The following is a 19,934-nucleotide window of genomic DNA, read 5'->3' as shown; positions in this document are numbered from 1 at the left end:
TCTTTGAAAAATTAATTTCAGAATTTTTAAAATATCACATGGCTAAAATTAGACAATAAAGGAATGCAGGTTTATGATATCTAAGGGGTGTAATTAAAATAAAATATAAGGCTATGTGTAATCTGGTCATAATGATGTAAAAATTTATCAGAAGAATAAAAAAAATAATGCTAAACTATTAAGATGTAGGGAAAATTTAGACCTCTAAGTCAAGGTTTTTCCACATTTAATAGTTGTGCCTTACACACACACATACACACAAAGAGTACCCAAACCACTGAGAGGTGCCAGGAAATTAAAATCCAACTGAAGTATGTCTTTGTTGGGGCCTACCATCTTCAAGACTGATAAAATCAAGACATAAATTCACATATTCCCACAGCTACCTGGCCAGTAGAGAATTGGGATTCAGTTTCTCTGGAAGAAAAGATGTTGGACTACACCATCCACTGTATCTTCTGATAGCCAGATGAAAAAACAGACCTGGCTACAGGTACAGCAATCAGTATTGGTAATAGTGATTGGAAAGAGCTGGTGAAAATACTTAGGATACTTGTTGGCAAAATAATATAGGTAACCAAAAATTAAAACCACATTGGTTCTTCAGATAAAACTCTTCAAAAAGAAAAACTGATTAAAACTAGTAGCTGTAAGGTTTTGGGACATAACTTATGAACATACATGGTGTAACATCCACAAGTCAAATATGGACCTCCAGAATTCTAGGGAAACAAACAAGCATATCTGAAGTAACTTTGAGTTATTGGTTGAGAAAAGATATTCCAGATATGAAATATATAGCAGTTATTATAAAATAAATTTTAATCTAATTTTTCAATTTCATGCTTCAATCACTACAGAAATTTAATTTTACAAAAAAACATTAATCAACTAATAACCAGCCTAACATTTTGACATGGATAGAAATGACCAGTTATTAGAGGAAATCATGGATAATTAGAATTGCATCAAAGATGAACATCTGAATCCCTCTTCCTAATACTTGTAATTCTAGCACAAGTGAATGCTATTAATTAATCTTCTCTCGCAATCAGCTTTTTTCATTGGTAAAATTTTTTTTTATTATGCCAATAAAGTGCAATTTTGTGCAAAAATAATTTTAAATGGCTAGGCTTTTGCAATCTTATCATTTTTACCTCAACAACATGTTGAGAGTCTTTAGAAGTATAACTGACCTTTATTCCTGATGGGAAGTGTAGTGGCAACATTGGCAGGTGGTTTATCAGGCTCCTGAGGGGGGACAACCATGGGCAGTGCTTGAACTGGTACACGAGGAGCCTAAGACAAAGGAAAGTAATTATGTTTCTGCTTTTCCTATACACTTCACTAAATAATATGCTTTAAGTTACAAAGACTACTTCAAAATATTTTTTTCAAAATATTTTTAATATGGCTTTATTCTCAGACAATAACATATTTACTTAAAATATGTTGATACCAAATTATTTTTCATGACATTTATGAATTTTAAATTCAAAAGGTTATTCTGGCTACAAGAGAGAAAAAGTCCTATCAACCTAGAATCTGCATATTATACCAGCTATTCATTAGCCACTTCAAGTACATCTACAAAGAGAACTACCTATCAAAACAAAAAATAATCTAGTTTAAACTGAAACTCTAAGCAATAGGGGAATAAAGACTATATAATATAAAATGCTTTCGTTTTCAGTCTTACCCTATTCAAATCGTGGGATGGGGGGGTTAACTGAGTGACATCTGGTGGAGGGGTTGAAAGCAAGTTATTAGGATAGTCCAAAAGATAGCAAACAACACTTGTATGGCCACCTTTTGCTGCTTCTATCAACATAGTCGAGCCATCCTAAAAGAGCGGATATGGAAGGGAAAAGAAACATTTATTTAAAAACAAGTTAATTTACAGATCTAATTAAGGAAGATAAAGCCAAAAGTCCCACATACAATAAAATCATAGATTTAGTAAATGAATACACTAAGAATGCCATTATAAATGCAACCTGTAGATATTTTCTAGTATTCAAGAATAAAAAACTCAGTGCTACTTAAAACATATGAGTTACATACTTTTAAACGATGAGTAGGATCTGCCCCATGAGCCAAAAGTAGTTCAACCACAGCCAGATGACCCCCTGCACAAGCCAGGGACAATACAGTATGGTCATTATTAGCTGTAGTTCTATTCACATTTGCTCCTGAAAAAGACAAGGAACAGAAAATCATTATTAGAGTGTGGTTTCTTATATTATGGTAAATTTCAAAATCATAAAGAGAACAGTATAATAAAGCCCCACATAGCCATGACCCAGCATCAATGATTATAAATGGCCAATCTCATTTCATATATACGTCATTTCTCCTTTGCCATCTTGAATGTTCCAAAATAAATCCCAGACAAACGTGATATGATTTCACCTCTAAACACTTCAGTATGTGCCAGTAGAAGATAATAAAAGAACATACTACTAACATAATCAATTTTTAAAAATTAAAAAATGAAATTTTATTTACATTTTAAGTTATTCAGTAGAAAAGGGGATAAAAAACCTTGGGCTAGCTAAGTGTGTAGAGAATGAACATGGTATAAAAGGTAATAATAAATTTTTCCAATGGGAATATCTGAGAATGAAAACAAGTATTCATCTTGGATTTGGAGCATTGTGCTAAGCAATGTGGAAAATGGAAATAAAATACCAGAAAAAAGCTGAAGTCGGATTAATTACAATTAAGCAAAGAAGAAAAGAGTATACTGAATATGTAAATAGTTCTATTTTTGAAAAAACTATGGTATAGACATCCATCACAAGTATGTAAGTGTTCAAATAATTTAATCACAAGATATTTCTGATTTTTTGTCTTTATGTATAAACAATTACAAACTGTGCATTTCTTTAGTATATTTTGGTAAACTGTCTTTTTAACTGTGTAAAGCCTTTCTATATACACTCTTTCTCTCTCTCTCTCTTTTTTTTTTTTTACCAAGTTAATCAGTGGCATAAATTTAAAAATCCAGATTTCAAGAAATATTATTACATGAACAGAACAGACTTTACTAGAAAGTTATCTAAACCCTTAAAGTTTTACATAGAGAAATTTTTAATTTTTATAAAAGTGTTTCTTGACAAAGGTAATACTCAGCATGATCATTCATAGTTTGGACCTGTCCTATGTATTGCAGGATGTTTATCAAATAGCCACTCACATAATCTCAGCATACCAAAAAAAATGTCCTTTATTCCTCAATCTTTAAATACCTGAGTACAGGGATAGACACCTTTGATTAAAAAACAACAAAAACTATTTTTACACAAACCTACCTTTACTAATTAAGAACTGAACAGTACAAACATGACCGGCTCTTGCAGCTTTCATTAAAGGAGTTCTTCCACCTTCAGATTCATGCTCCTATTTAAAAAAACACATAATTGATATTTGCTAGTGAACAATTATTCTTTCTCATGATACTTCTGAATCTAAATATATTTAACATCATTCTTTGAAGGAAATTAAGGAATACATATTTCAATTTAATAAATCTAAATTTAGAAACAAGTCCTATGGAAATAATTTAAGAACTAGAGATATATTCAAGTGATTGTGATGTCCTCGTTTAAATCCATCTGGGTAATTTTTCCTTCTTTCTGTACAGAAAGAATTGTGAAACCTGAACAGTGAATGGCACTCTAACATAGCTCTCTAGAAACGATCATTATTAGCATTAATCTCATCCACTCCAAGTGATTTTTGTTTCATTAAGTTTTTATCCTATCTGTATGAACTTCTGTTAAGTATATCTCTCTCTGGTTTTCCATTATCTCTACTTTACCTTATACAAAAACAAAAGGCTAGGGAACTTAATTCTAAAATCATCTTTCCTATACAATAAACCGGTAATATGCAATTGATCTTCACTCTAAGATACAAGATGGCCACCCCCATATGGACACAAGATGGCTGCCACAAGATGGCTGCCACAAGATGGCTGCCACAAGATGGCTGCCACAAGATGGCTGCCACAAGATGGCTGGCAGGGGAGGGCAGTTAGCAGGGACCAGTCCTGCAAGGGAGGGCAGTTAGGGGTAACCAGGCTGATAGAGGAGGGCATCTGGGGGCAACCAGCCCTTTAGCGGAAGACAGTTTTTTTTTTGTGGGGGGGGAGACACCAGGCCATCAGGGGAGGGTAGTTGGGGAAGGACCAGGCTGTCAGGGGAGGGTAGATGGGGGGAACAAGGGTTATAGGGGAGGCCAGTTGGGGGGATCAGGCCTGCAGGGGAGGGCAGTTGGAAGAGACCAGGCTGGCAGGGGAGGGCAGTTAAGGGTGACACAGGGGAGAGCATTTGCAGAGGCGTAGGCTGGCAAGGGAGGGCAGTTAGGGGCAAAGGAGGGCAATTAGGGGGACCTAGCAAAGCAGGGGAGGACAATTGTGCACAATCAGGCCTACAGGGAAGGACAGTTAAGGGTGACCAGGCCTGCAAGGGAGGGCAGTTGGGGGGGATGGGGGGGGACGGGACGGGATGGGACCAGGTCGGCAGGGGAGGGCAGTTAGGCATCGATCAGGGTGAAGGGGAGTGGTTAGGGGGTGATCAGGCTGGCAGGCAGAAGCAGTTAGGGGCAATCAAGCAGGCAGGTGAGCAGTTGGGAGCTAACAATCCTGGATTGTGAGAGGTATATCCAACTGCCCGTTTAGGCCCAATCCCAGTGTACGAATTTCATGTACTGGGACTCTAGTTGATTATAAGATATTATTAGAGATTTCCAGATTTCAAAAGGATGGAGACTCTATTGCATCCTTGTGATTGCTGTGTAATTGAGACTGCTACAGGAAATATTTTCAGATCTTAGAATATACAGGTTTGAGAAAAATACCTTTGATAACATATTTTTTTTAATTTTTAAATACGATTTTATTGATTTCAGAGAGAGGAAGGGAGAGGTGAGAAACACCAATGATGACAATATAAAGTATATTATATATGTACTAGAGGCCCAGTGCACAACATTCATGCACTGGGGGGCGAGGCAGGGGGAATGCCTCATTCCGGCCTGCATCCTTTTGCAGTCTGGTACCCCTCAGGGAATGTCCGACTGCCAGTTTGGGCCTGCTCCTGACGGCAGTCAGACATCCCGAGGGGTCCTTAGAACTGTCAAGAAGGCAGGAGACTGCAGCTGCGCTTGCCAACCGTTGAGCCCAGCTTCTGGCTGAGTGGCACTCCCCCTGTGGGAGTGCACTGACCACTAGGAGGCAGCTACTGTGTTGAACATCTGCCCCCTAGTGGTCAGTGTACATCATGGTGACAGGGTGTTTCACCATTCAGTTTATTTGCCTATTACCTTTTTATTATATAGGATTTTTAAGACTCACATCTGTTGAACAACTTTTGGGTTTTCTCTTAAGCCATATTTTAGGTTATTCCAATTGCAATGGACTAAGCAATATTACACTACAGCCCTGTGTTAAATATTAAAAATATAGTTCCTAACTGAAGAAGCTCAAAGACTAATTAGAAAACACCTTATTTTTCGGACCATAAGACGCTCCGGACCATAAGACGCACCAGTTTTTAGAGAAGGGAAATGAAGAAAAAAAGATTCTGAAACAAATAGTGTCCTAAAATATTTTATGTGCATTAAAACCCAACATCACACTCATAGACACATGTAATCAACCCTGTAAAGTAAACAGCAGCATTTAGAACCATTTTAGAGCCGGGCAAGCACACAGAGACCACACAGAGCCGGGCAAGTAAAAAAAACTTTTTTTTAAAAGTATATGTGTAGGCTATATTTGGACCATAAGACGCAGGGACTTTTTCCCCCCACTTCTGGGGGGAAAAAAGTGCGTCTTATGGTCCGAAAAATACGGTAATATACACACAACTAATTGAAATATAATATTACAAGTGTTCTAAGAGTTCTACCAACACATGCAGAGCTGAAAGAGAAAACAATAATAATCTAATTTAATTCCCTCCTTTCAAGGAGAAGTTTGCAAAACTAATTATGGAGGAACCCATTTCAGCCTGTACGAGAATTTGTGATGAACTAAGAAATTCTTCAGGGAAACTCATTTATTTGTTAATATCAATCCCAAGAACATATGAGAGCATTCATTTTAATTGAAACCAAAACCACCTTTTCATGCATCACTTCTAGCCTCTCATAGGCTAAATTGAAGACTAGTTACTTTCACCATGCACATCTGCTTTACACTTCTCTACCTCCAAAGCTATACCCATCCTATACTATTTCTTCCAACTAGAATATCTCTTTTGTCACATTGCCATATCTTTCTTAATTTACCCAGCCCCAAATATAATCTCAGATGACATCTTTAGCTCTTCCGACCTTGTTTACTCTCTGTAATTTCCCTATTACATCTCTTTATGATCTTAATTATGAACTCAATATTTAATCCTTATTAAAAAAACAAATACACACACACACACACATATATATATATATTTATTGATTTCAGAGAGGAAGGAAGAGGGAGAGATAGAAGCATCAATGAGAAAGAATCATTGATAGGCTACCTCCTGTATGTGCCCTACTGTGAATCCAGTCTGTATCCCAGGCATGTACCCTTGACTGGAATCGAACCTGGGGCCGTTCAGTGACACAGGCTAGTGCTCTATCCGCTGAGCCAAACCAGCTATGGCTTTCATCCTTCTTAATAATTAAAAATTATTTGAGAAAAAATATTGTTTATTAGATATACATCTTTTAAGTTTCTTTTATTTAATTATGCTTTGAGTAGTGTAAGAACAATTAATTTTCCTAAGTTCAGTGAATTACCTCTAAACCATATTTGCTTTTTTATACAAAATCAGAAACGCTTCTAGAAATAGCTAAATATCTAAGAGAACATAATTTTGTACTAATATATCGAACACATGGTTTTCCCTTTTTTGTGTGTGTGGGAAATGAGGGGTAGTAAATCATATAGTCCTGCTAACAAGGAAATACTAATAGACACCAAACGGTGTAGAAAGAAAAAAAACGTATCTAAATGAGATAATTATGGTAAAAAAGCTAACATAAAATCAAAAGTAAAGAAATACCTTTTGTCTATATTCATAAAATTCTAAATTAATTTTTTGTATTAGTTTTAAATATTAGGATTTAAAATGTAACATAGCTTACCAGATCTGCTCCTGCCTGAAGCAACACATCTGCTACATCAGTATGACCATTTTCACAGGCATAGGTTAGTGCTGTATCCCCTGTTGCTGTTGTTGCATGCACATTAGCTCCTGTAACAGTATTATACAATGCACAGACTTAATAAAACAATCATAAGATATAAATGAGGACACAGAAATTTCTTCTGGATAAGCCATATTGCCTCTAATTAGACAAAGTATCTTTATTCATTTCTAGAAAACAGAGAATATTGTCAGAATCTTTACAAGCAAAACGAAAAAAAAAAAAAAATCACTGCTTGAAATTTAAGTTGCAGATACCTTAAACAGCAGTAAGGTAATATTTATTCAGAATATTCACAAATATTATCACATCATTTTTCACACACACATTAGTGTACCATAAGATCATAAAAATTATTTGCATTATAACATTTTTACTTAAATAAATCACGTAAAAAACTCCTCCCAAATGCAAAAATGCCTACCTGCTGCTAATAAGTATTTAACCAACTCCAAATGACCCTCTTGAGCAGCTTCCATTAAGGGGGTAGAACACCCTAGTTCTATATCAGCTCCTGCCTTAATTAGAAAATCTGCCACTTCCAGAAAGCCTCCACAGCAAGCCAGAGTCAAGGCAGTTTCTTGAGTTTCTTCTGTCTGTGCATTGATATTTGCTCCTAAAGAAAGTCATTAACTTATTATAGAGATAAGCAAAACATATTTCCTAATGAACTATACTTCAGAAGTGAAGTAAATATATGTTACTTTACTAAATAATAAAGTGCCTCTCCCTTACTCTGAGAAGCAGTTAAAAATAAACTATCAAAAACCATATCCACTAGTGGATATTTGTTGGTGGATATTTGTTGTACATAGCTGAAGCAAGCTTTATTCAGCCAGAAGGTACAAATCAGGTGCAGTATTGAAAGCATTATACATATTATTAGCTCCATTTTACACCTAAGAAAATTGAGGTTTATTAACTTGTCCAAAGTCACAACATTATCATTAACATTATCACTATTACCACATCACTACAGCTAACACTTAACAGGTACTATATGATATATATATATTTTCCTCCTCAAAAAAACTCTGAAGATGACAAAATTAAGACAAAGGTTAAATAACAAAATTGACAGCAATGGAGTTGTGATTCAAACCTAAAAAGTCTGCTCAAACCATATTTTTAAATTTCTAGTCAATATTACCTCTCAATAAAAAGATTTTAATATAATGTGCCATTCCTCTTAAATTGTCCAAAAAAAACTTTACTATTAAAATGGATATAAAAATTAGACTAAAAGTATGAATAGAGATGGGAGATTACTCTAAACCAGTGGTTCTCAACTTTTTAATGCCACAACCCTTTAACTGTATTACAGTTCCTCGTTATGGTAACCCCCAACCATAAAATTATTTTCGTTGCTACTTCATAACTGTAATTTTGCTACTGTTAATGAATCGTAATGTAAATATCTGTGCGGCCCACAGGTTGAGAACTGCTAGCTGGGCGCCTAAGACCATCGGAAAACACAGATATTTACATTACGATTCATAACAGTAGAGTCTAAACTTAAGGTATCTTAATACAATAAAGTAACTTTTATTTTTCCCAAGAGAACTCCATGTGTATTGGGCTCTTCGACACCTTTGTATATGCACATTCTAGCATTTTTATCAAGTTAATTTTTATGACAGGATTTCTCATACTGTTTCATGAAACAATAGATATATGAAATATTAACAGATATCCTACCCCAAGAGAAATTTTCTTACATTAAGCTTGAAATTTTCTTTCATTAGTGGACCCCACCTCCACTTCTCTATTGTGGGTTTTGGTTTTTTTATTTCTTTTAATCACCTGAGGACATGTTTTTATTGATTTTAGAGGAGAGAAATATCCATGTGTAGGAGAAACACTGATTAGCTGTCTCCTATTGAGGGATTGAACCTGCAAAGTGGGTATGTGCCCTAACCAGGAAGTAAACCTGAGACCTTTTGGTGTATAGGACACCGCTCCAAACAAATGAGCCACACTGACCAGAACCAGTTCTCTGTTTTTAAAAACACAGCACCTGATGACTCTGAAAGTGTTTATTTAAAAAATCTATTTGATTTTGTTGAGCATAGTATAAAAGCCATTTTCAAAGCAAATATTTTATCATTTGTTTTTGTGACAATCCTCATTTCAAATTTATTAGAAAGATGAAATAATTAATTTAATTTTATAAAATTATAATTTACATTTTACACATTTATGCTTTAGGGTCTTAACTGGAATGGTTACCTTGGCCTAGCAGTAATGCCACCATTTCTTCATGTCCTTCACGAGCTGCTTCCATCAATGGTGTATAACCTTCATCATTGACCTCTTCCAGGCTAGCTCCTCTTTCAATAAGTAAGGCCGCAAGTTCCACATGCCCACCACATGCAGCCAATGTCAATGGTGACTCAAATGAATCTGCAGGCATGTTCACTTGGGCACCACTGTCAAGAAGTAACCTAGCAACTTCAACATGGCCATCCTAATTACAATGCAATTAAAAAATTAAATCAGTACCATTAAAGAAACTTTAAAAATATGAACATTTCTCTTTATTATACAAATGAAACTTACTGATCTCCATTCAAATAAAAATTAAAATACACTTAACAGTTGAGTAAGCAAGTATTATTAAGACCTATCTATATTTCTTCAATATAGAGTTGAAAACAGAAATTGAGGATATAAAATATGCAGGAAAATGATGCATTCAATCAAAGTTTATTAACCATTAGGGGGAAAAAACCAGTAAGCACATGAAACAAGAGTCTACTATAAGATAATATCAACACTGCATGGTATAAACTTGAATGCTAAAAGAATAAAGAATAGAAAGTGAAAGTTTGATTTTTTGTAGAAACCTTAAGAACAAGCAATCTTTAGGTAAAGAAAAATGCAATACTGTTAGGAGTGGGAGAATTGTGCATGTGTTAGGGGAAAGAAAACACAATATGCATTTGGTACTTTCTTTGTTGTTCAACATTCAAATGCCAAAAAAAATTAAGAAAAAAAAGAAGTGCTCTCTGATTATCTTCTATCCCCTTTACCATAGGTTTCCTAACTATTAGCAACTCCAAGGTTCCTCTTTCCATTATTTTTGTTTCCTTTGATATACTTTTACCTTCTATGTATTACCTCAGAGGCATTTCATCTTTTTTTTTTAACGTCATACTCATTTTTGCCTCTGTGTTTGTCATATGATACCACTTTAATGTCTTATTACTAAAGTTACTTTGGTGTTCCTCCAGCTCAGAATTTTCTCCCTCCATAGTCAAGTCCTACATTGCTTGACCCCTACTAATATCTTTCACCTACTTATAACACTTCCAGTGCCTACTGGTTAGATCTATAGAACAGTCCATTTTAATTTCTTAATCTATTTTGGGTTGTTTCTCTAGTGGGAGTGGCACATGTTTTAAGTTCCTTATCATGAGGATATTATTGATATTTTACACATATTATCTTATTTAATCTTCATAACACCCCAGAGAAAGGTATTATTTTTCATCATAGAAAATAAGGAACTCAAAAGCTTTGGAGAAGAGAAACCAAGATGGCAGCCTAGGTAAGCACCTAAGTTGCCGCCTCGCACAACAATTTCAAAACAACTAAAAGACAGAACAGACATAATCTAAAAACACAGGAAAGCTGGCAGAGTGAGAAATCTACAGCCAGAAAGAAAGAAAAAGGCTCATAGATCAGGGGAGCTGCAAAGTGCTGAGGTAGGGAGACACTCGTGCACAGAGAGGAAGGGCAGGCCGAGTGCCTGGCTGGCGGGAGGGGAAAGGAAGCCCCAGATTGCACTGAACCCCAGCCCTGGGCCCAGGCTCACACAGGTGGAGTCTGGACTGTAGAGAAAGGCACCCGGAGATTCAGAGACTGGGAGATGGGGGAGCAGGAGCCGTAGTGGGCAGGGTCTAGTAGCGAGGGAGTAAGTGTGCGCAGAGAGGTCTGACGGCGGAAGTTGCTGCTGCCTCTCCATAGGAGTCAGAAGCTCCAGACTACAGAGACCCAACCCAATTCCGGGAGAGCCTCTGGGGCACCCACGTTCTTGCACAGGGAATCTAGATAGTCAGGTGGACACTCAGGGGAGCCGCAGAAGGCAGATGTCTGAGGCACGTGCACAAGAGCAGGGCTGACGGGAAGCCAAGACTGTCAGCTCAGCCCTGAGAGTCTGCCCCATCCAAACTGAGCACAGAGGCTTTTGCAATTTTGCAATTCTGATCCTATAAGACTGTCTCCAATACAGAAGGTATCCCGGAGTAGACACAGCTGATACTCAAATCCATTTGGCCTGGAGGTCAATTCCTCCCAGTGATACCAACAACAATCAAGACTTAACTACAACAAGGCTGTACACGCAGTACACAAAGGGGAGCACCAGCAGTGTCTACCTCAGGTAACTGGGGAGCTGACCCACTGGGCCATATAGGACACCAAACACACAAAGTGATCCTATCAACTCTGGGAAGCAGCAAAATGCAGAGACAAGGAAATACAATAGATCTCAAACGAAAGAGATGGAGGAGAACAAAAGGCTGGATATAGAGTTCAAAACCACGGTTATAAAGGTTTTCAAAAGCTTTGGAGAAAACTTTTGTTGTTTAAAAGAATAATTCACTAAAGCAAACACTGGCATGGCAATAAAAACTACAACAGCAAAAACACACACAAAGATAACTCAAGTCTTAAATGGCTACCTAATATTTTTAAATTAGTAATTAAAAGTTAACAACCTTTTAATAATCATTCTCTGAAGGGAGTTGAGAACAGAAACTTCAAATTAATTTGAAGCCTTTATCTATCTTGGGCATTTTTTTCTCATCAATATGTCACTTTGATCTATTTCTGTGCCACAAATCATAGACTAAGATATAGAAGTTTAAGAGTACTATTATTACCCATCCCCACTAAAACAGTTCTTACAAAAGGAACTCAGGTCCCAGAAAAACCATAACAGAGAGGGGAAAATGTAACACAAATATTAGTCTAATTTCAAATTTCTCATAAATAAAATTACTGGTTTCATGAACATGTTATGCTTAGTAATATGTGTATACTCTGAATTATATTCTCCTCTTTAATATCTTTGATCAACCTTCTTAAAAGTCACTTTTAACTTGTATGCATATATGCATAACCATGGACACAGACAATAGTGTGGTGAAGGCTTAGGGCGAGGGTGGGCTAGAAGGGATCAATGTGGGGGCGCGGAGGGACATATATAAAACTTTCATCAATAAAGATTTAAAAGATAAATAAATAAATGCAGTAACTACAAAAAAAAAAAAAGTCACTTTTTGTGCCAAGCACATAAAACCAGTATGGTTATGTGAGCCTAAGAAAATTAAGGTAATGCTGTGAAGCTTCAGAAAGCACTTTTAATAGAAGTCAATGTTGTATACCTGGCTCTGAAAACTACTGATAATTCAAGGCAGCTGAGGTTCTGTTCCATAATATAATAAGTCTATAATAAACAGAATTTTTGAGCCCAAGGAAAAGACACTCAATGTACAGTATATATTATTTATATAACATATATATAAATACATTTCATGTATTTCACCAATCTTACCATGCAAGCCTCCATTAGAGCAGTGTGCATTTCATCTGTTTTATGCTCTTGATCTGCGCCTGCTTCCAAAAGAAATCGCACCATCTCTAGGTGTCCTAGACCAAAAGTGTATTAAGATAACTTAAAAATCTTATTCCAAAAAATGTATGACAAATTATAATATTTTAATAAGTTTTATTTAAATTGTAGCAATACATTTTTACGAATAATACTCAAGTTAGCTACAAATTATCCTCAACAGCTGAATACAACTTATACCAATGATCTTTGGTGTTCTACTCCTTCCCCCATTGCCCTACAACTATTGCTACTAGCATCCTTGAAGCAAATGGTCAAAGATGCCATTAAAATCCAACACCCCTTTAAGAGCATGCTATAGTTATTTTATTTTATTTTTTTAATTTTTTAAAAAAAATTTCTTTATTGATTATGGTATCACATTATTGTCCTCATCCCCCCATTCCCAGCTATAGTTATTTTATTTATGGTGTGGAATAAATTAACTATCATGAACCAGCAGCCTAGGGTGATTATAATCCTTTAAGTTATTTTTATGAGGAAATGTGTTTTAAACTTAAATAACTAAAACTTTATAGGAACAACCTGCATATACATTGAGAAGTGCATACATTATTGAATATTTATTCATTCATTCATTATTTTTGTTAATCCTCACCCTAGGATATTTTTCCTCTTTTTTTTTTTTTGAGAGAGAGAAGGGAGGGTTAGAGAGAGTAGAAGGCAGAGAGAGAAACATCTATATGAGAGACACATCGACCGGTTGCCTCCTGCACCCATCCTGGGTGGATCAAGCCTGCAACTGAGTTGTGTGTCCTTGACAGTAATAGAACCTGGGACCCTTCAGTCCCCAGGCCAAAGCTCTATCCACTAAGGCAAACTGGCCAGTGAGTGCTCTTCATTTATTTAGATTTAATATACTGTTCCCACACACGTGCACATATTTATGTAGTCTCAAATAAACCATATGCTTCAGTTCAGATAAAGACAACATATAAGTAGTTATAAAGACAAATTTTAGAAACGACTTCAGGTATAATAAATAGAAAAATTAATAATTTCCCACTAAAATTATTTGGAATGAGCTTCAGTCAATTTTCAATCAACTCGAACTAGAGAGCAGTGGATGATAGAACCACAGATAAACAATTTAAACAAAACTGACTTTGGTAAGTGCAGTATCTGCCACATCTTGTTTTTACTATCTTTTCTCTGTCATTCTCCCTTCCCAAATATACACATCAATATTCAGCCTCAGCCTGAGTTCTATCCCATCTCCATCTCCTCATTGTCAATCTGTGGCCTAAGAGACCTCACCAGAAATAGAGGAAAGAAAAAGGGTTCTTGGATCATGAACCCTCTACATCCAGCTTCTATTTAAAGCCTGTAAGCCTCAACTACAGGTGCCCCTTTTGGAAAGCAGGGTGGGGCTACAAGCAAAGGAGAGAGGAAAGAGTGGTTATATACAGCCGATTTCAATGTTCTGGCTAGCTGGGACTTAGTTGTACAACGCAACCAGGTTCAAAAAGTATTTGGGAAAAAGGCAGCGAGCCACCCAACCAGCCTGCTTAAATTTTCTTCTCCCAGAAGAATGGCCTCTGCCTAATACCTAACAGAACTAATGTGCTTCCTAATTACCCTATATCTGAAAATTTGTTACCATCAGATAATCAAAAACACTTTAGATAGACCATATTTTCATATTTAATTTCTATTTTAGTCATTTATGTAGCATTATTAAGCATTATCTTAACCATATTTCAAAGAAAATTTTTCCAGAAGAATTCATACAATCTTGGGCACTCTGAAATAGAAAAACAAAACACCAGGGCCAGGAGTAGGGTGAGGCAACAAAGTCCCAAGTACAAAATTTAAGGAGGTGTTCACTCGAATGCTTGGGTAAGTGAAGATTCAGCCACTGGAAGCAGCTCCTTAAAACTTTTTCACCTTGCAAGAGCTTTTTCTTGATGCCTCAGTCAATAATTCATCACTTATTTTATGAAATAAACATGGCATAGCTATATGGAGCAATGAATTGAATGGCTATGCAGACTCCAATTTCAGGTAATTTGCTTTTTTAAAGTTCCTTAATTTATAGGCATTTATCTGACATAAAGGTGAAGTATGAAAAAACATCTGATTCCGTGGGCTATCTTTTTAGAATGCAGAATCTAGAGCATATGCTAGCTGAAGACTAAAGCATTTTTTCAAACAATTGTGTTGCTATCCCAAGAGTATTTTTCTGTAATATCAATATTTTTCAATTGGTTTACATCACTTAAAATATTATGTATCTCCTTTATAACAGCTATATATGGCGAACCATTCTCAATCTCAACCAGCTCCTACTTCTGACTTTACTAAATGATACTCTTAAATTTTTTTTTTTCCTTCTGTGATCCCTACCTGCCCCACTAAAATTGTTCTTTTTAATTCAAATTCCCTTCATACCACTTTTCATTCATCTTCTCATATCTCCTCCTTTTCTTCAATTTTTCTCTTTTCTTCTTGGTATCAAAAGAAATACCTTAAGTACCTTGTTGTTAGGTCATTCTGGCTTTTATTATGTTTTCTTTTAAACTCACAGACTGAATGTTTCTGGTTTCAGTAGAATTCTTTTGTTTGAACCAGGGAAAATATTCTAACATGCAACACTATTTAAAAGTGCATATTAAAGTTAAATAACTTTCTGATAAAATAACTGGAATAGTCATTCTTTATTGATAATGCTAAGTCTATATATTTTTTTTAAAAGTTTACTTATTAGACTTTTACTTCAAAAGACTTACATGCTATACTCCATTACGTTTTAATTTTACTTTTTAATTTAAAAAAACTTTTACATTTGAAACTTTAAAAAAATTTTTTTTTAAATATACTGTACCTTTATAACAAGCTAATGTAAGGGCACTCTCTTTAAATTCATTGGAATGCGTATTAATGCCAGCCCCATTTTCTAGCAGCAATCTGGCTACTTCCACATGTCCAGCACTTCCAGCTTCCATAAGAGGAGTGTGACCATTTTCATTGTGGTCCTCAATACTAGCACCGGATTCCAAGAGCACCTTTACAACATCTACATAGCCTCCAGCACAAGCATATGTAAGTGCTGTGTTGCCTATTTTAGTGAAGAAAAACAAAAAGACATTAACATAAAATACTAAAAACAGAATCTAATTAAGCATAAGAAAAAAAAAAAACCTGAAATGGGAGACTATAGTTTTTATACACTGAGTAACCAGATTATTATGATCTCTGAATGCATAATAATCTGGCCACTCAGTGTAAATTTAGATAATATACTTGTATATAACTCTGTTCCTTACTGCATTTTATCTTACTGAAATCAACTTTCTACTCTTTGGATTTAAATTCAGGGTCAAATACATGTGGAAAATCAGATACACTCTACCATGATTGTAGAGTTATAAAAAAACTGAGCAATTCTGAAACTAACTTTTCAGATAAGAAATAGGTTATGTCCATCCTAACTTTAATCAGAGAAATGTTTCACAAGCTTTATTTTCTGGGATTGTAATTATTCATTATCTATAGACACACCTCATACCATTCTTTTAATCATACATATTTCTTTTCTCTACAATTTCATCAGTTAATTGATGAAAGTTCAAGTAATTTAAAAAACATTCTTTCTCCCATATTATGGGAGGAGGAGGGATAGAAAAAAAAGAAAAAACAAAAAACAAACAACTTTCTGGGTAAAATAAGAATTTCTAAAATCCCTTCAAACCAGAATCTGCATATCTTAAAAATTATTTAGTATTTAAGTTTTGAAAATCTTACATGGAAAAAAATGCATGAAATATATTTTGATATGATTTCAGAACTTTTATACAATTTCATTTATGTCCAAATTTAAAAAGAAAAAAATTTAGACTAAAATTTTGCCCCTTCTGGGGCACAATGTTTTCATATACTCTCTTTTTCTATAGACCACAATTTAGTAAGAGTAGGCAATGGAAAAGACCTGCCTTTTATTCGGTACCTCCATATCTTCTCTTACCTTCTTCCCGCAAAATAGGAAACCTGGGTTTGCAAGTCAGAGCTCACACCTCTCCTTTTCTAAGAGAGAGCCCCTTCTAACTGGGCCAGTGTTTAATTTTAAAGAACCTTAAAAGGCCAAGTAACTGCCCTTATATACAAAAGCCATTTTGTATATATTCAAAACATAGTATATATACTTTACCTCAAGTGCACAGACTTATGCAAACATGCAGTGTTTATAAGAGAATTGCAAAAGTATCACTAATGATGACGTTCATGTTAAGTAATATTACCAAAGGGTATTGAAATTTAACAAAACTAAAAAATACACATAACCTGTTGAAGACTGTGCATTGACGTCGGCTTTATGAGCTAGCAACAACTTCACAATTTTGACATGTCCTCCATTAGCAGCAGCCATTAAAGGCGTAATGTCACCTTTGATTCCCCTATCTTCCACATTTGCATGCATCGCCAACAAAACCTTATGGGAAAAGAAAGTTTAGAAAATAATTTCATTAAAAAATCTGAACATGTTTCACCTGTACAATCGTACTTAAATAGAAGAGCCAATAAACACAAAATGTAGCTAAGAAAACTATTGGTTGAAACAATCATATTGTGTGCCTTTATTATTTCCCTACTAAGCAGGCCAGATTAAAAACAAAACAAAATTTAAAAACTCATGAGCTTTATTTTGATAATACAAACCTGTGCAAGCTCATAGTATCCAGCAGAACAAGCCAAACAAAGGAGGCTCTCCCCTTCCTCAGTGTGTTCATTTACACTCCGCCCTTCAATGAGTAACTTTCGCACAGCATTCACATCTCCTTCTGAACAGGCTTCTGCCAAGCTGCGGCTATTAGGGAAAGAATATTGCAATTCATGGTATGATGTTATAAAACACCGAACAGTCTTAGTACATAGTGTTAAGCAAGAATAATTATTTCAATAGGATCTATAGGAAAAAACTTGAAAATAATTCAGTTCATTGAGTTTTTTAATCTCAATATAAAAGTCACTGAATTCAATTTTTAACATTATAAATATTATCTGTTATATAAAAACTAGAGCCCTAGTGCATGAAATTCATGCATGGGGGGTGGGGGGTGAGGTGGGGTGGAGGGGAAGGGTGTTCCCTCAACCAGGCCTGCATTTTCTTGCAATCCAGGACCCCTCAGGAGATGTCCAACTACCAGTTTAGGCCCGATAAACTGGCAGTCAGAACATCCCTGTTGCAACCTGGGACCGCTGTCTCCTAAGTGCTTGCCTGCCTGCCTGATCACCCCTAACCGCCTCTGTCTCAGCCTACGCCTCGGCGGCTTCATCCAGAAGATTGTTCGGCTGTCGGGTCTAATTAGCATATTTCACTTTTATTATTATAGATCAAGTCCAATTTACTGTAAGTATAAAGAAACCAAAATTTTGCCGAAGCCGGTTTGGCTCAGTGGTAGAGCGTTGGTCTGCGGACTGAAAGGTCCCAGGTTTGATTCTTAAATCAAGGGCATGTACACTGGTTGCAGGCACATCCCCGGTGGGGGGTGTGCAGGAGGCAGCTGGTCAATGTTTCTCTCTCATCGACATTTCTGGCTCTCTATCTCTCTCCCTTCCTTTCTGTAAAAAAAACAATAAAATATATTTTAAAAAAAAAAGAAACCAAAATTTTATAACTTTATAAAATATCACATGAATAAAATACAATTTATAAGTACACTTCATTTTGTTTAGGAACTGGAATTTGCTTTTTTCAAAAATCGTCACCTGAAGGCAGACTTAATGAGAGAAACATTGATGCAAGAGAAAGAAAGATCAATCTATCAGTTGCCTTCTGTAACTGTACGTGCCCCAACCCTACCTGCAACCCAGGTATGTGCCCTGAGCTCCTTTAGGTTCTTTTGAATGAGAAAGCCAGAGATCTTGTTTAAAGAAAAGTAGATCATGTCATTCCTGCTTGTTATAGCCTCTAATCTCACAATAAAGGCCAGAATTTATACAACATCTGTCCAGCCATAACATCTCACACTCTTCCTTTTTATCTTCTTGTTTTATCACTTACTATACTCACTCTTGCTCTTTCTACTTTAGCCACAATGACTTTTCTGCTTGTTATAAAAAATGCTGATTAAGCTCCTTTTACCAAGAGAACCTCTCTCAGACATGCTCATCTACTCCCTTGACTATTTCAGATTTTTACTAAAAGGCCACCTTTTAAGTGAGGATCTCTGACCATTAAAAATGCAATGTGACCTCCAACGCCAAACACTGCCCTAGCACTTCCACTCAATTATCCGACCCATAATTCTTACCATTCATTGTGTGCCATACTAAGTATTTTACCTACTTGTTAATTGTACTGTTTCCTTACCAAAGTCAGTCTTGAACAGCAGTTAGTAAGCTTATCTTATCTTCCATTCTATAGGATACTGACTGTTTCTAAACTGTCAGTGTTCTCTATTCTTTCTAAATTTATCATTCCCACAAGACACTCTCTGTATAAGAACATACCCTACCTTTCTCTCTTTCAAGTGGTCTCTTATTCTCTCCCATCAGGCACACACCACCCTCTATCTTCCCACTTAGACTTTCATTCAACTTCCACATGTATGCTAGCTTTAAAACAACCTTATAGGAATTACTCTAGTAACAGCTGAATTTAAGAACTCATGGCAAAGGGTTTGCTAAATATGGCATGATACTGCACTTACCTAATATAAAATCTGTAATAGAGCACTCACTGTATTCCACTGTATTTCTCATGCCTTGCTGAATAAATATGACTGTCACAAACATGTTCAACTGCTTTGTTAATTACTTCTAGTATTTTCAATGCCCCAAAAATCTATACATTTTTTTCTATTTTATTTCCAGTTTGAATTAACATTAAGGTATTTTAATTTTCTCTTCAAGGTGTTTTATAATTTTCTCATTTTCTCTCTTGCTAGTTTGAGCAGGCACCACATCAAAATATATCTAGAGATTGCCCGGCAGGAGTGGCTCAGTAGTTGAGCATTGACCCATGAATCAAGAGGTCACCGGTTCTATTCCAGGTCAGGGCACATGGCCAGGTTGCAGACTCAATCTCCAGTAAGTGGCATGCAGGAGGCAGCTAATCAATGTTTCTATCTCTGCCTTTCCCTTCCTCTCCCTC

The 19,934-nt window shown here is 35.8% G+C and overlaps 1 protein-coding gene across 12 annotated transcripts in view; it reads right to left on the bottom strand.

Moving 5' to 3' along the window:
- The window catches only part of ANKRD17 (ankyrin repeat domain 17), a 156,125-nt gene that overhangs the window by 67,789 nt on the left and 68,402 nt on the right, over positions 1-19,934 (bottom strand). For all 12 annotated transcript variants that reach the window (XM_036414190.2, XM_036414167.2, XM_045571820.1 and 9 more), the window contains 11 exons: positions 17,498-17,645; positions 17,123-17,270; positions 15,666-15,899; positions 12,764-12,858; positions 9,433-9,670; positions 7,628-7,819; positions 7,141-7,250; positions 3,315-3,402; positions 2,065-2,192; positions 1,700-1,843; positions 1,197-1,299 (listed from right to left, as the gene is read on the bottom strand). In XM_036414190.2, the coding sequence (XP_036270083.1) occupies positions 1,197-1,299; positions 1,700-1,843; positions 2,065-2,192; positions 3,315-3,402; positions 7,141-7,250; positions 7,628-7,819; positions 9,433-9,670; positions 12,764-12,858; positions 15,666-15,899; positions 17,123-17,270; positions 17,498-17,645 (1,628 nt within the window). The remainder of the gene's footprint in view (positions 1-1,196; positions 1,300-1,699; positions 1,844-2,064; positions 2,193-3,314; positions 3,403-7,140; positions 7,251-7,627; positions 7,820-9,432; positions 9,671-12,763; positions 12,859-15,665; positions 15,900-17,122; positions 17,271-17,497; positions 17,646-19,934) is intronic.

The sequence above is a fragment of the Pipistrellus kuhlii genome, unplaced genomic scaffold (genome assembly GCF_014108245.1).
Source record: "Pipistrellus kuhlii isolate mPipKuh1 unplaced genomic scaffold, mPipKuh1.p scaffold_m20_p_1, whole genome shotgun sequence".
NCBI classification, from domain to species: domain Eukaryota; kingdom Metazoa; phylum Chordata; class Mammalia; order Chiroptera; family Vespertilionidae; genus Pipistrellus; species Pipistrellus kuhlii.
Note: the sequence above shows the minus strand (reverse complement) of the source record. Positions and strands in the feature narration are given on the sequence as shown.